Source organism: Homarus americanus, unplaced genomic scaffold (assembly GCF_018991925.1).
Source record: "Homarus americanus isolate GMGI-L3 unplaced genomic scaffold, GMGI_Hamer_2.0 scaffold42818, whole genome shotgun sequence".
NCBI lineage: Eukaryota > Metazoa > Arthropoda > Malacostraca > Decapoda > Nephropidae > Homarus > Homarus americanus.
The window spans coordinates 798482-816321 of record NW_024741585.1 but is presented as its reverse complement, the minus strand read 5'-3'; the positions used below and the strand labels follow the sequence as shown (position 1 = coordinate 816321).

At 38.1% G+C, this 17840-nt stretch overlaps 1 protein-coding gene across 1 annotated transcript in view; it reads right to left on the bottom strand.

Moving 5' to 3' along the window:
- Nucleotides 1–3205: 3205 nt before the first annotated feature.
- Nucleotides 3206–17840, bottom strand: part of LOC121875975 (serum response factor-binding protein 1-like) — a 50702-nt gene continuing 36067 nt past the window's right edge. Inside the window, exons 3-4 of the mRNA XM_042380812.1 lie at nt 6478–6905; nt 3206–3369 (exon numbers count right to left, since the gene is read on the bottom strand). Of these exons, the coding sequence (XP_042236746.1) occupies nt 3206–3369; nt 6478–6905 (592 nt within the window). The remainder of the gene's footprint in view (nt 3370–6477; nt 6906–17840) is intronic.

The window sequence follows — 17840 nt, the reverse complement described above, 5'->3', positions numbered from 1 at the left end:
CTCTCTCCACCCTGGAAATGCCATCCCTCAGTGACCTCCACCACCAAGCACTAGCAAGGTTTGGCAGTGGACTAATGCACCATCCTCGTCATCGCCACCTCCTGCCACCGGCAGTCCCCCGCCCACCTCGCGCAGTCCACCACTTCAACAAAATTCAGCCCATAAGAGCCCGCACCAATAGGTATAAGAATAGCACCATCCCATCTATTGTTAAAATAATAAACAACTCCTGATTTATGTACTGTACAGCCCTGTAAATGCATTAAACGCATACCATTGGCTAAATCACATGTAAGTTTGTATATTTTCAGCCACTGGCTGCAACTCTATTAATAAACCGTTTATTATAATTATTATTATTATTTACACACACACACACATACACACACACACACACGGGTTCTTATTATATAAAAGATTAAACGTTTGACTTAATTCTATCCCTTTAATTTTGTAATTTATAATGAAAATTTTTTCAATAGCCTTTAATTTTTATTCCTTGGCTTCTGTATACCTTGACAAACACAATACTGTACCTAACCTAACCTAACCGAACCTAACCTAACCTAACCTAACCTAACCTATGTAAAATTGTGCAAAGTTTCCTTCCCAGCTGAACAAGAGAAGTAACACGACACGCTAGTGATCAGCTGCTGAGTGCCACACGAGTAGTGCCTGTCCCTGGCTCCTGCTTAGGCTATAACACTCGCGTCCTTTACAGATCAGTAAAAAAAGGTTTATATATCTTACGGGTAAACTGGACATTAGATAAAAACTTTAAGAAATATGTGCAATTGATGTCCTGAAGAGAGCTCAGTATATCAGTGTCACAAAAATATGGCAGAAAGACTAACCATAAGTTCACTATTTTTTAGACGAGTGTGTGTGTGTGTGTTTGTGTGTGTGTGTGTGTGTGTGTGTGTGTGTGTGTGTGTCCCTGCAGTGAGTGTTGCATGACCTAGCGGGGCCAACAAACACCGCCGCCCCAGTTGGCTCACTGCCAAATGTGTGTGTGGGGGGGATCATCCTGCCCCCCCTTCCTCCTCCCCTTCCTCCCTCCCACTCCCCCTCCCCCTTTCCCTGTTCCCTTGTCTTCCACTCCTACTCCCCTCCTCCCTTCCCTTCCACTTCTTCCTCCACCTCTCTCCCAAATTCCCAAATATTCACAGTTGCATTCCGATGGTGAATTATAACACAGTGTGGTGAAGACGTGAGGCGGGGTACAGGTACAGCCAGCCGGGATCACCTATAATACAACAGGACGATATCGCTCAGACAACTTAGTGCATTAATCAGTATAAGTGAATTAGCGAAAAAAAGTACAGCACTAAATGTACCTCAACGTTTAAGTAGTAATACATTCCTGTACACTTATCGCGGTGAATACTTATGTAGTGTAGTGTAGTGTAGTGTAGTGTAGTGTAGTGTAGTGTAGTGTGGTGTAGTGTAGTGTAGTGTAGTGTAGTGTAGTGTAGTGTAGTGTGGTGTAGTGTAGTGTAGTGTAGTGTAGTGTAGTGTGGTGTGGTGTAGTGTAGTGTAGTGTAGTGTAGTGTAGTGTAGCGTAGTGTAGTGTAGTGTGGTGTGGTGTGGTGTAGTGTGGTGTAGTGTAGTGTAGTGTAGTGTAGTGTAGTGTAGTGTAGTGTGGTGTGGTGTGGTGTAGTGTGGTGTAGTTATGTAGTGTAGTGTAGTGTAGTGTAGTGTAGTGTAGTGTAGTGTAGTGTGGTGTAGTGTAGTGTAGTGTAGTGTAGTGTAGTGTAGTGTGGTGTGGTGTAGTGTAGTGTAGTGTAGTGTAGTGTAGTGTGGTGTGGTGTAGTGTAGTGTAGTGTAGTGTAGTGTGGTGTAGTGTAGTGTAGTGTAGTGTAGCGTAGTGTAGTGTAGTGTCGTAAATAAATTGTTTCCTTTAACACAATAAGAAATACAATTCATCATCGTGTAATAAGAACCAATTTCACACAACACGAGACGATATACATCCCATCAGAAAATAATAAAAGAATAACAACAAAATAATCCCTCATAAATTACTAACTTCAATAATGGCTCAACATTTAGTCCAAAAGTTATAATTAAATAACCAGTTGACAGAAGCATTACCAACCGTGGGACTGCACCTCACTACAATAGGTCATCCACGTTACGGTATTAAACATCATAATCAAGTCATGAGATAATATGATAAACCAGACAGAATAGTTTATGGTAATACTGTTGGTTAATGGTGAGTTGATGTATTGTACAGTCTCACCTCACCCCAAAAGTTGGTTAACTCTCCCAGCCAGCTATTGCTACACTGCCTGCTTCAAATGTTCGAAACTGTCTCAGTACCAACCAGAACATGAATCTGATACGAATGAATCTAAAGGTTCGAAGTAACAGACTCAAGTTCATGCATCTGAAGCAGGCGGTGCAGCAATAGCTGGCTGGGAGAGTTAACCAACTTTGGGGTGACACTGTACAACTGTCAAGTATAACATCCACTACTACTGATAGACTGATTAACATATGTCCTCACTAACCTAACCTAACCTAACCTAACCTAACCTAACCTCTAACCTAACCTCTAACCTAACCTAACCTAACCTAACCTAACCTAACCTGCATCAAATTGGAGACGATAGCATAATATATTCACTGTATAATTCCTTCACTATAGTCATCTCAGGTATATCGTCTAGGGCTGTTGTCACGTTCACAGTCACTGTTCCGCCTATCATCGATCTACCTGTCAAAGCTACTTCATTATCTACCTGAGAGAGAGACAGGTGGGGAGCGGCGCCATTTTGTAGAATTTTATAATTCACAGTAATACAGAAATCTTTGGTGACGTCAACCATGGCGGCCATATTGAAAAACAAAATTACATCGCAATTTTCAAGGGACCTTCTATATAAAATTAAACGAAACTCATATATAATGTATAATAAAACAAAAAATATATAAAATCATCGTTGGTATATACACACAGGATGAAAGAATATTATACGATACTTAACTGATTTACTGAACTCCAAATAAATCAGTAAACAACAGATATTATCCCATGTTATCGAGGACTCATAAGAACATCTACAGGAGAGTGGTCGTAGAGGCTGCCTGTGTGTGTCAGCCAAGATTAGAATAACACTACCAGAAGCTTTAGTGAGTGGCGAATGACTTTTAAGATCTTGAAAGTGTCTTGAAAGTAAGTGTCTTGAAAGTAAGTGTCTTAAAAGTAAGTGCCTTGGAAGTATAAGTGTCTTGGAAGTATAAGTGTCTTGAAAGTGTCTTGAAAGTAAGTGTCTTCAAAGTAAGTGTCTTCAAAGTAAGTGTCTTCAAAGTAAGTGTCTTCAAAGTAAGTGTCTTCAAAGTAAGTGTCTTCAAAGTAAGTGTCTTCAAAATGTCACACCCAACACTACTTTGAGAGAATCAGTCACTACTTGCTATCTTAAAATAATATCAAATCACATAATCTTTCCAATAATTAAAGACTCAAGATATCCTTTCTCTCTCATCACCTCTAAGTCCATAAATTACCAAACATTGTATAATTATATTTTACTATTCAAAGTAGTAACGCTGGTAGCTATATATAAAGAAATATATTCAACTTCACCAACACTTTTAAAGTTGATGTCGGCATTCCAATCATGACTGAAACTCGGATGTGTGTGCGCGCGCGTGTGTATGTATGTGTGTGTGTGTGTGTGTGTGTGTGTGTGTGTGTGTGTGTGTGTGTGTGTGTGTTTTAAGGAGGGGAAAAAAAAATAACTCACACCAGTTGAGTGAAAAAATAAACCTCGGGAGGTGATCATTCGGTTGGTCCTCCTCACCTGCACGTCAACACCCACAGCTCCACATTTAATCAGGTTTATTTCCTTGGCTGAGACTCAACTGTTGGGTGGTTAGGTTAGGGACGTGTTATTTTTTTTCTGTTTTTCGTTCGGTTTTTTTTTGGTGTTTGAATGTGTAATTGTGTGTGTGATGTGCTTAGGTTAAATATTTATACGTGTGAATGTTTGAGTGTGACAAGGTATATTATGTGAGCGGATGGACGATAATGACCAACGAGTGATGCTACAACATGAAGATTTAATCATTATAAGATGACATAAGACCTCACAACGTCACAGCACATCATCACATCACACCAAAACTTACTAAATAGTTACTCCATCAAGACACGATCCTTACCTTGAACGTAAACTGTACATACAATATATACCAAACCTAACCTAACCTAACCAAACCTAACCTAACCTAACAACAACTGCCTCGTATACAAATTTTCTAAAAGGAGAGAGAGAGAGAGAGAGAGAGAGAGAGAGAGAGAGAGAGAGATTAACTTACTTTTAACTTAATAACTTTGGTCTAACAGAATACTACTAAAGTTCTTACAGGAGACAGTAACAAGGTTTGTGGTCACCAGGGAGCCCTGAGTCGTGACCTGTATGACAACCACCTGCCACCGCCCGCCCACGACACTCACAATTACTGCCGCCCACGCTCACGCCCACGCCCACCTCCCAACAGTTAGTCCCTCATGCATGAACCCCTCGGTGAACCACTTCAGGTTAGGACTTGTAATATATTGAGCCGCGTTTTCTTCATACATACATACATACATACATACATACATACATACATAAAGACAGACATACATTCATACATACATACATACATACATAAAGACATACATACATACATAAAGACATACATACATACATACATACATACATACATACAAACATACATACACACATACATACATACATACACCTTAAAGTAGTTTGTCTTTGGGCTAGCTTACGTAGGTTTATGTCGTTTCGTTTAAATAATCCAAACACAGAGTCATTCAAGGTTATCCACGTGGAACCTTTTTTAACATATATAATAATTCTATGAGAGAAACATCAGGGTATTTTATAGTTCACAATTTCAACTCTTAATATTCCTGTGGATTTTTTTTTTAATATTTGATGAAAAAAAGAAAGATTTATAAAAGTGTTTTAGCCGCCGAATTTCATGGTCTAGGAATATCCGATTTTAAAGTTTACTAAAAATTTAATTATTTTTCACTTGACAAAATTATTTATATTTTTTTGTTAATTGTAAAAAATATAATGTTTGTGAATACTCTACAGAATTGAGCTACTGTAGTTAATTTTTTTTCTTCTGAATCTTACACATTTATACTGTATAGTGTGTCCTGTGATTCATAAAACACACACACACACACACACACACACACACACACACACACACACACACACACACACACACACACAATGAAAATATTTAAGAGGAGTTGGCCAGAGATATCTAAAGGGGACGAATGCTTAGGTAAAGGGTTTAACTCTTCTCCTGCCATCGCCTCTATACACTGTGGTCCAGCTTGGCGTAAAAATGGATGTTATATTTTGGACAACAAAGCCGGTTAGAAACAGTGAACGAAACGTGTACACTGTATTAAATATTTCTAAACCTGATATTGTGTGTGTGTGTGTGTGTGTGTGTGTGTGTGTGTGTGTGTGTGTGTGTGTGTTGTACCTCGGTATGGACAGCGGTAAACGAGCGGCAATACTGATATATTTATTCCCATTTAACGCAATATTAATGTATATGAATAAAATAACTAACTGTATTATTAAATTACAATTACCGAAGACGTTCACCTGATTGGTTGTCTCATTAGTCTCACAGGTAAAGTACTATAGGTGACCCAGCCAGTGTTTACATGGTATGGAATTTGTCTAAAAATAACAAAGAATACAACATAATTGATATTCAAAACAAAAGTAATAATTTGTCTTTTTTTTCCTTTTCTTCTCGTTTTACTGTCCGAGGAAAAGTGAGATACATAATTATTTAAAAGAGGAGGTTGAAATGTGATGCTTTAAAACCTGAGAGAGAGAGAGAGAGAGAGAGAGAGAGAGAGAGAGAGAGAGACCCCGCACGTGATGTTAGCTGTCAGGGTCTCTGTGCTCACTAAAATCCTCTGGTGATGGCGGAATAAAATATTAAAAGTGGCGACCAGTAGTGAAGGGGTTAGACTGCGGTGAAATATATACATAACCAGTAAAATATGTAGCTCGTGCATCTCTCCACCTGAGTACATATGAAAATCTTACTAAGATAAACTGCGCATTCAGAACCAATTAATATTTTGGTTATAAGCGCTAACCTAACCTAACCTAATTTATAATATCACTATTCTGGTTGTGTTATAGGACATGTAAACACAATTCCGACGCATCAAAACAAGTGTATTTACCTTGCTCTTGACACTGGCACTATGTAGTCATTCACCTCCAAAGGTAAACACGACATCTGTCCTCTGGTTACTACACTATTTATATCTCACATAAATATTAATAGACCGAACGATGAGCAATAATGTTTTAGGAGTGTAAACATCATGGCGGCGGTCACCATCCCTCGGTACCAAAGATTAACATTAACTCGGAAAAAATAACACAGGTAAGAGAGGATATGGTTCACCTGTTAATCTACGCTGGAGGTTGGGACGCTGGAGGTTGGGACGCTGGAGGTTGGGACGCTGGAGGTTAAGACGTGGGAGGTTGGGACGCTGGAGGTTGGGACGTTGGAGGTTGGGACGCTGGAGGTTGGGACACTGGAGGTTGGGACGCTGGGGTTGGGACTGGAGGCTGGGACGCTGGAGTGCTGGGACGCTGGGAGGTTGGGACGCTGGAGGTTGATGAGAGGGCTGGGACGCTGGAGGTTGGGACGCTGGAGGTGGGACGCTGGAGGTTGGGACGCTGGAGGCTGGGACGCTGGAGGTTGGGACGCTGGAGGTTGGGACGCTGGAGGTTGGGACGCTGGAGGTTAAGACGTGGGAGGTTGGGACGCTGGAGGTTGGGACGTTGGAGGTTGGGACGCTGGAGGTTAAGACGTGGGAGGTTGGGACGCTGGAGGTTAGGACGTTTTGTACACTGAGGCAAGACTTAAGACATACACATTTTTTTATTAAAAATTTATAATCATTTTAAGGGGAATTACGATCATAAATAACAATAACAATCACGTATTACATCATTTCGTTTTGTTTATGTTATTATGTATGTTATTTTTCTTATAAATTACAGGTTATTTTTAGGTTCAAAGAAATAACATTCAGGTCAGAACTTCAATGAGTCAGACACAGGCTATAATATGTCTCATAATTCAAAGAAATTATTCCTATTTTAGGTAAAATTTTAAAGTGCTGATTTTGTATTAGAACTACATACATACATACATACATACATACATACATACATACATACATACATACATACATACGAAAATGTGTGTGTGTGTGTGTGTGTGTGTGTGGGTCACTTAACACATGACATTGGTGGTAAATATATACAGTATAATGAAGCAGCGGAATGTGCGATACTGATCTGGAAAAAAAAATTAATATAAAATATCAAACAGAGATAAAATAAACTAATTACTAACTTGATATAATAAAGGCAATAAACATTTTATAAAATTTCTGTGAACGCTGACGATTATTCTTGAACCAATTCACTGTTGATGGCGGCGGACACACCCAACCTAACCTAACCAGCCCTAACCTAACCTAACCTAACCTGTAATTCGGACGGACCTGGTGACCTTGTGACACCAACATGGCGTTTTGACCCCCCAAGCCTGACACCTGGCCTAAATAACCCAACCTTGTTATTAACGTCACACTAAATCGTCCAAATCCGAAAATTACAACGAATCTTATATTTAACGAATTACGAAAACGTTAAGACGGGATGAGTGTGTGACGTGGGGACCAAGGGATAATTTGCTGATCATGAGACATAAACAACATTGAGACAGTGTAGGTATACTGCTTGTGGGAGAAGAATCCTTACAGAAAATGATTCTTACCCAAAAAGTGAATATTATCTACACTGTTACAGGTATCGATGTGTTCCTCGTTCTAATTAAGCTTCAGGTGTCTCCAGGTGTTGTAGCTCACCTGTGTACGAGAGATAATTAAACTATTTTTTTATAGCGCTTCGTGGTGTTTCCCTTCAGCTGTTTACGATTGCTTTTATAATGAAATGGACGGATCTAAACGCCAATATAATGTATATGTAGAGACTCTTATCTTCATCATACACATTCTTTACGTATTTAACAATGAATATACTTATTTACATACAGATAAACTTCCTGTGTATTTATAGTATTTAAAAATATACCAAATACAATCAAGAAATATACAATGCTCTATATAGAATTCGTTGGTCTTCTTCTCACTATCTAATGGTAGATCCTGCTGCCATATGTGACCAAGTCCCAGGTTGTTGATCTGACTTTCTGCCTCATTTACACACAATTGCAGAGTCTCAATTGTTTCTCTTACTTTGACAACACAACATGCTGAATATCGTTTCTCCTTATTATTTGATTCACAAACACCTGTCCTGTGCTATCCTCACCTGGGTAGGTTTTAATTAATGAAAAAATAAACACCCCGCGCCTCTGTGTTCGCAGTATATAAAGGTTAGTTGCTTATTCTATGTGAACACTGAATTGAACCCCGTGACGATCAAGTCTGAACATTGAACCTGAACCCAGTTGTACCGAACGTAATAAAAGATAAATATAAGTTATTCAGAAACTATTTATATATTTTTACAGCAAATTTCACGCTGCATTACACGTTCTCTCAATACGAATTTTCCGGTCGACCAAAACAATGAGATTATTTGAATTATCCCATTCTTTGGTGACCAGGTACAACATATATTAGATTACAGACTAAAAAGGTGTGTGTGTGTGTGTGTGTGTGTGTGTGTGTGTGTGTGTGTGTATGTGTGTGTGTGTGTGTGTGTGTGCCCCATTACTTGAGTTTTATGACTATATTTTTACCATTCATTCATATAAAACCGTGTGTGTATAGGGGGACGGAATGATGAGGCTATGACTGTATATATTCACCTGAGAACATTACCTGTCTCCCTACACTACACTACACTACACGAGGAAGGATCACCCATTACCAGGTCCTACACACGAGGAAGAATCACCCACTACCAGGTCCTACACACACACACACTCTAGGCTCCTGGACTCCACCACAACACACATTCTATAATCACATTCGGCGTCAGTAATTTTATTCCCTAATTTCAATCACAGTATTACAAACCCAATTTGGTGAACGTATAATGGGTCACTAATAACCAATTAAAAACTCCATTTACCTGGAAAAACTACCGTGTCTGAGTGTCACAGGTAACACATATACAAACAACCACATGAATACACGCACCTGTAACTGTAGGCCTATGTATATGTAAAACAATGTATATTATGTGATGTATGTATACACTTATCTCCTAAGGTGTAAACATACTTTTGCAGGATTTGATTATTAACATTTACACACACACACACACACACACACACACACACACACACACACACACACACACACACACACACACACACACACACACACACACGTTTACCTCTAGAATACACATATAACAAACTCTACATATATACAAGTATAAGAGACACAACCACGTGTATATTAACATAGGAAACTCATTATCACATACATACATACATACATACATACATACATACATACATACATACATACATACATACATCCATCCATCCATACATACATACATACATACATACATACATCCATACATACATACATACATACATACATACATACATACACATACATACATACATACATACATAGATACATCCATACATACATACATACATACATACATACAAATAGGTTCCATTCGTCATACAACTCAGTCTAAAGTTTTAGTTTTATCGTGAAGGTGAAAGCTACCTGACGTGTCCCTGAGGTAGGAAGAGGAGCGAAGAGGGGAAGAAGGAAAGGAGAAACGTAAAGGAAAAGGAAAGGCAGAAGGAAGGGAAAAGAGAAGGATAAAGGGAAGTAGGAAAAGAGAAAGGAAAGAGGAAAAGAGAAAAAGAAAGAAGGAAAGAAAGAAGGAAAGGTAAAAAGAATGTAAGAAAGGAGGAATGGAGAATGGTAAAGGAGAGGGAACTATCCAGAGGGCAGACAGTGGTGAGAGGAGGTGGAGGAGGGAGGTGGAGGAGGGAGGTGGAGGAGGTAGTGGTGGGGAGGTGGAGGAGGTAGTGGGAGTCGGCAGGATATGACACATGTCAGAACTTCAGTCATTTGCATGATGACATTCCTTGCAACCAGACCTACGTATGTGTGTGTGTGTGTGTGTGTGTGTGTAGAGGGAGGTTTCACATATAACGGACTCTCTGTACTCCCATTCTCATCGCATCTCAGTTCGACCCCCCAGGCTCCTACCTTTCCCCTACCTTCACACCTGTCAGGAATTAATGGCAGGTGTAGGCAGGTGTTTTTATTCGACTTTGTGATTTATTTTTATTTTTTGATTGGATATTATTCATGTTTTATCCTATTAAGTGTTTTACCTTTTTTTTTAACTCCCTGGTGATTGCTGGAACTTTTCTATTTAAATTACAAACATAATTTCCATCAACATATAACAAGCTTGAAATATTTACCCCATAAAGAGGTTAATTTATAATAGCAGCCAACAGGTGATAGTAACTCACATTAATAAAACAAAAAAGTGAACAATATACCACGTAATAAAGCTTTTATAAAATATTACCTTTTTTTATTTTCCTGGTCCATAAAGATTAAAAAAAAGTAAAAAAAAATATAGAAGAATTATGATGTTGTATTATTCATTTCATATTGTATTAATCTATTTACTGAGTGTTATACTATACCACTAAGACAGAGATTTGGAACAACAGAAAAAATTATTCCCTCTCAAAACAAAACATTAAGCCCAGGTAAACTCCCACTAATGAAAAGAATGATTAATATACAGTAAATTTATATATATATATTTACTAATACTAAAAGCAACTTACTGTATTGTGGATGAGAGAACCTTCAGAGTCAGCCCGGCACTCTTACCTGTAATAAGATACAACAGGTGAGTATATCATAGGTAGTGTTGGTCAGACTAGCATTGTATATACCGTCGACTTCTACACTAATATAGAAGCCAACAGGTGATAGTAACTCACATTAATAAAACAAAAAAGTGAACAATATACCACGTAATAAAGCTTTTATAAAATATTACCTTTCCTATTTACTTTTCCGATGGTCCAATAAAGATTAAAAAAAAGTAAAAAAAAATATAGAAGAATTATGATGTTGTATTATTCATTTCATATTGTATTAATCTATTTACTGAGTGTTATACTATACCACTAAGACAGAGATTTGGAACAACAGAAAAAATTATTCCCTCTCAAAACAAAACATTAAGCCCAGGTAAACTCCCACTAATGAAAAGAATGATTAATATACAGTAAATTTATATATATATATTTACTAATACTAAAAGCAACTTACTGTATTGTGGATGAGAGAACCTTCAGAGTCAGCCCGGCACTCTTACCTGTAATAAGATACAACAGGTGAGTATATCATAGGTAGTGTTGGTCAGACTAGCATTGTATATACCGTCGACTTCTACACTAATATCCAGCAAAGAATTATACCAAAATGCTTTATATGTCATGACAGGAGTTAATTTTTGTATTATATTTATATTTTTAATGTATTCTGATTGTTCTTGTATTATTTATTTATTTATTTAGTCATTTTGATTCGACATCAGGATTTTTGATCCCATGGCCGTTTGTCACCGTTAGCTCTCGATGCTATAGGAGGAACGAGAACGACAAGAGAAGGGCATATGGGGAGAGAATTCAAAAGATAAAGTGTTTACCTCTGGTGGGATAGATTACGCCAGACTCGCGGAGCTGATCTCCGAACAGAAGCAGCAGCCCAGAAGTTATGTCACAGCCTGGATGAGATGTCGATGCCTCAGGGGAACGAGAGCTTCTGCCCCTACTCCGTCAACTGCTGCAGATATCGACTATGAGGCTACAGTCACCGAATGCCGCATCGAGCTCAACTAATTTAACACAGATGTAGTTGCTTATGTATTAGGTTAATATTAAGGTAAATAAATGGTGGCGAACAGGTATTTGCCGTAGACTTTAAGCCATACATATATATATATATATATATATATATATATATATATATATATATATATATATATATATATATATATATATATATATATATATATATATATATATATATATATATATATGTATATATATATATACAACGTCGAGGTTTATTCGTTTATTTTAGTTATAATGGGAAAGTTGGAAGGGCTAAGGGTGGAAAGGCCAAGGGTGGAAGGGCCAACGTAAAGGCAACTGTAAATGGAAGCGTGACGCCCTGGGGACAAATTTACATGTGAGTCACGCAGGGAATAAGTTAAGAGAAACCTTCCCCCTCGTCTTCAGGTTTTACTCTAACTCGGAGTCAGTCACACGTCATCTGTGGCAGCTTGATCACCACCCAGCGTAAACCCAAGAGATTAATGGATGGAAGGGGTTTAAAATAAATAATCTCCATCTATGCTAAAACGCTTATAAGCTTTTTACTTTTAATATGTCCAATGTGTCTGTTTGTCTGTCTGGAGGTGAACAAACTGGTGTCGCCTCTCTGATTTAACATGTGAGGTGAGGTCCCCCCCCGGGGTGATGCTTAATGGGATGACGTTTATAAGAGGTTGTACCTAAGAGTAGGAAGTGGGAGACTATTTATATAAGTCACATGCCTACTAGGAAGCCAGTACTCCTCAGCTAATGGTTTGGGGAGGAAGGGGAACCTCTGAGGACTGTGAGAGGAGGAGACATGATGGTGCGTGGTAGTGAGTCTTGGAACCTTTATCTTCGTCGTCTTTCTCTTTCTTTTTCTTATTCTTCACATCCTCCTCTTCCTGCTCTTCTTCTTCCTCCTCATCCTCCTCTTCGTCTTGCTCCTCCACTTCCTGTTCTTTTTCCTCCTCTTCTTCTTCCTTCTTCTCCTCCTGTTCTTCCTCCTCACCCCCCTGTTTCTCTTCTTCTCCCCCTTCCTGTTCTTCTTCCTCCTCACCTCCCTCCTCTTCTACTTCCTCTCCCTTATCCTCCTCCCAACACACGTGGAGGCTCCAGGTGTGTTCTGATAAGCCGTCCTCACTTGTCATACTATTTCTTGCACTCAGCTGACCTCCACCTGGCGGTCGCACAGGTGTTAGGTATGGCACTTAAACTCAGGTACATTATAAGGAATTATATAACCGTAATTATTTGTCTGTGGGAAATGCTTTACTATCGACAAACTCACTATTTACTTTTATTTGTTAGTTAGGATTAATGTTAGTCTGTTTGCCATTAGAGTTTCAGGTAATATCCATCATTGTTTATTTTTTACCAGATAATCATCCTTAAAAGTTATACCATAATAATTAGTCTTTTGTTCATTATCAAAATCAATATTTACTTTTTCATGCATCAAAGATCTCACCTCTCGACCACCTGCTTCAACCAATGACCAGTTTTGTTATTGCATCATCGCATCGTCGTAACTTCTGCCATGTTTCAAGATTAAACTATTCATCACCATCGTTAAGGCGTCACGAAGGAGCATTAGCTTTGAGATGTTCCCTGGTCTTTCTTTCATTAGCTTTTCATGTCAAAATTATCTGTACATTCTAAAATTAATTACAAAAAATAATGATTAACTTGTTGAATAAAAGTAAATGCATTAATCTCCACTTAAGAGAGAACAAAGGTTTTTTTTTTCATACCATACACAATATTGACCACATCCTAAACCACCGGTCCTCATGAAACCTATAAACAAATAAATTACAGTGAAAAACCTCTATTTAATGGACTATATAAAGATGAAAGTCCATTATATCGAGGGTACATTAGATATGAAACCCTCCATTTAACGGAATATATCGAGAAAAGTCCGTTATATGGAGGTTTCACTATAACTCAAACAACCATGTACTAACAGTCATCCACTAAAGCTCCACAAGGACTGACCGTAAACAAAGAGACGAGCGAAAGCCGACTACACACTCAGATAAGCTTAAAAAATCCCCTTAAAGTTGTTTTATGAAGCTGACGAATAAGAAAACGTGTTGAGAGAGGGATGACCTGGCTCATCCACACAAAGCCAGGTAAGACAGGTAAAGAGGTGTGGGGGGGGGGTTGCTCATAAGCTGGCTCACACCTCAGGTCCAGGTCACTTATGGTACAGGTACTTGACCATTGTACTTGACTTGTTGTTTATCCGCTATCTGTCCGCTATTTGTCCGGTATTTTTTTTGATTGGTCGAGGCTATTGGCGCTGATGAGCACGTCCAACCCTAACCTAACCTAACCTAACCTAACCTAACCTAACATTTCTACTTTTTATGAAGTTTCTGTTAAATAAGAAGAAAAAAAAGGCATTATTTGGTGTTGTTATAATTTTTTTATATATTATCGATCGATTTTGCTATTACAAAAAAACTAACAACCCGCAATGCTGTAACTTCAGGACCAAAGGAGACACAAACAATGACCTTAACATGATGAGCGGTTACGGTATCAGGACTCCACCACCCTCACCATCACCACCAACGCTGCCAACACTCAACTGACATATTTCATCAAGCACAAATAAAAATATGAGGAAAGGTTTGCCAAGTGTAAATGGTGTTATTGTCTTATTAATTTCATTACACAAAAGTAAAGTTTGTTAAAAAGATTCTTATACAGATACAATAATATTGAATTCATTATATATTTATTGGCAAACAGTTTTACAATACGTCAATAAGTATGGGAGATGTTGAAATAATTTCTATACAGGTTATAAGGTAGTGACCCAACCTTTTCACCTGGTTACCAATCTTCTTAATCTCAAAATTATCCAGTTTGTACACGCCATTACTCATATTCCTGTTGACAGATTCAGTATGTTTAATGAGACTAGATTCAATAATGTTCCAACTGACAATTGAATTACAAGGTAATATTGAGGAGGCATTATCCCAGTCAATGCAGTGCTCATTATCTCCCATATGAATGAACAGAACACTTGACTCCTGGCCTGTCATAACACTATATTTATGTTGTTTACATGTAAGTCTAAGTATAAGATCTTTACTCGTCTGGCCTAAGTAGAACATATTACATTCCTTGCAAGGAACCTTGTAAATGCAGCCGCCTGCATTGCTGGGGGAGTTCTTAATTAACACTTGTTTTACAGTGCATGAGTTACTAAATGTTACATTGACGTTCCAGGTTTTCAGTTGTCGAGGAATTTAAGAGAATTTTTTTTAAATGGTAATACTAAGAGATTCTAACTGTCATGGGGAGGCTTAGGATCAGTTCTATAAAAAAAGATTTCTTACCAATGTTAAGACATTTGTCTATAAAAGAACTTGGGTATTTTAAGTTTAAACCAATATTATCGATATATTTATATTCCTCATCAATGAATTCCGGATTGCATATTGGTAGAGCAGGTAAAAACATTGATGATAATACTGACTGTTTGACTCTATTATGGTGGGCAGAATAATGAACACACATTAGTAGGTTTCCTATAAATACTGAACTTAAAGGTGTTACCTATTCTGTGGATCAGACAGCCTAGGAATGGTAATTTACACTCATTTTCTAATTCCACAGTGAATTTGATAAAGGGAGCCAAGTTGTTAAGTAGTAGTAGAAAGACTTACGTCCTCATTACATGGCCAAAGACATATTACATCATCTACATATCTAAACCAGACTGCTGAAGGTAGTCAAATATTAATAATAGTTTCTTCTCAAAAAATTCCCTCTATAAGTTGCTCATTACTGGTGAAAGCGGATTACCCATCGCCATACCAATTTTTTTAGCCATAATGTTCTCCATTTAATTTAGATTTACAATCCTAAATACAAAGTATAAGTTCAATGAAAACATTGTTTTGAGACAGTCAAGGAAATATTCTCAAGGGAATCTGTGATGCACTCAAGCAAATCATCAATTGGGACCTTTGAAAAAAAGCGATGTTACATGCATCAAAACTGACAAGTTTAAAATCATAATTACTGTGTAAGTTATTGAGTTTATCAACTAACTCTATATTAATCTTAATATTAGGGTTTGATATGTTGCCAACAATGGGGTTTAGTAAAGAAACTTACCATTTAGACAACGTATAAGTGATTGAACCAACTGAGCTAATAATGGGTCTTGCTGGTTATTATCTCCTTTACTGTATACATTAGCCTTGTCAATAATTACTCCATAATCTGTACTCATCCCTAAAGATGTGAATTACACGAAAGCGCTTGAGAACTTCGTGTTTTCTTGTTTCCTATGTGGTTATCAGCATATAATATATATATATATATATATATATATATATATATATATATATATATATATATATATATATATATATATATATATATATATATATATATATATATATATATATATATATGTGTGTGTGTGTGTGTGTGTGTGTGTGTGTGTGTCTGGTAGTTTTTGTTTTTATTACTACAACATAGAAATTATCGCCTTAGACAATTATCCCTATTTAAAGCAGCGCTAACATTACACTGAACGCTTGGAGGAGCATACCGAGGCAGACAAGCGCTAGCACCAGAAAGACGCCCCTCCCGTACTAGATGTAGCCCTCCACTCGTGCAACATCTGAGGACGGCCCTGCCAGTCCCGTATCGGCCTCTCGAGTCACCCCAGAGCTCACCAACGAAGGTGACATCTTTAATAACTCATATATCGTATCATAGGTAGATGATCGTCATACTCGATTCCGAGTTACAGCAAAATAGTTGTAGTAGTTTGTGTGAGTACGGTACAGCATATCTCGTAATTCATCTTAAAGATTTCACTGTGTTTCACCTCGGATACATATTTATGTTTCCATGAATAGGTCATCAATGATTCACTTAACCATGACTCATATAAGAGTGATATTGGTGCACCTGTCTGTGATCACAGCACCAAGTTGACTCTGATTTAACGTTGTGTTGACATCGCATCAACACAATCTTCGGGGACCTATGATCATCACGTATTGTGCTGAGTAAATACTAGTTTACTGTACATTAAACTGTTGTGTGTGTGTGTGAGCGGATCCTTGATGGTGTCAGGGACTCCATCTCCGACACACACACATACACAATCAGGTTACACGTGGCCATGACCCTCCCCACAACCAACGGATTACTGAATGAGTATCGTAGTTCCTGCTCCATCTTTGCGTCTTCTCAACCTTCATTTTGGTGAGTCAGAAACGTCAACACATACAATTTAAATACCTTTCCCTTTACACAACTGACCTTATTGCTTTACTGGTTCAGTGACTCTTTACTCTGATGTGACTTTTATAACGTCAATTTATCTCTGGTCATATATATATTTTTGCATATATCTTGACGCACCACTTAACTTTCGCTATAAAATGGAAACAATATGAGGGATAGTTTACAAACACACTTACAGCTACAATTACTGACCATACATCTTCCTGATTACACACTATTAGAACGATAATTCCCAATGCATAAGAAATATGAGTACCATACAAGTCTTCTCTCCCCCTGGTAATTATAACGTTCAGGGTCGTTACGTACCGTGTTCCTCCTTACTGCCTGCCATGTTCTGTACTACCACGTCACATGGTCTGTACCACCACGTAACATGTTCTGTACCACCACGTAACATGTTCTGTACCACCACGTAACATGTTCTGCACCACCACGTAACATGGTCTGTACCACCACGTAACGTGTTCTGTACCACCACGTAACATGGTCTGTACCACCACGTAACATGGTCTGTACCACCACGTAACATGGTCTGTACCACCACGTAACATGGTCTGTACCACCACGTAACATAGTCTGGGTTGCCACACAATATAACA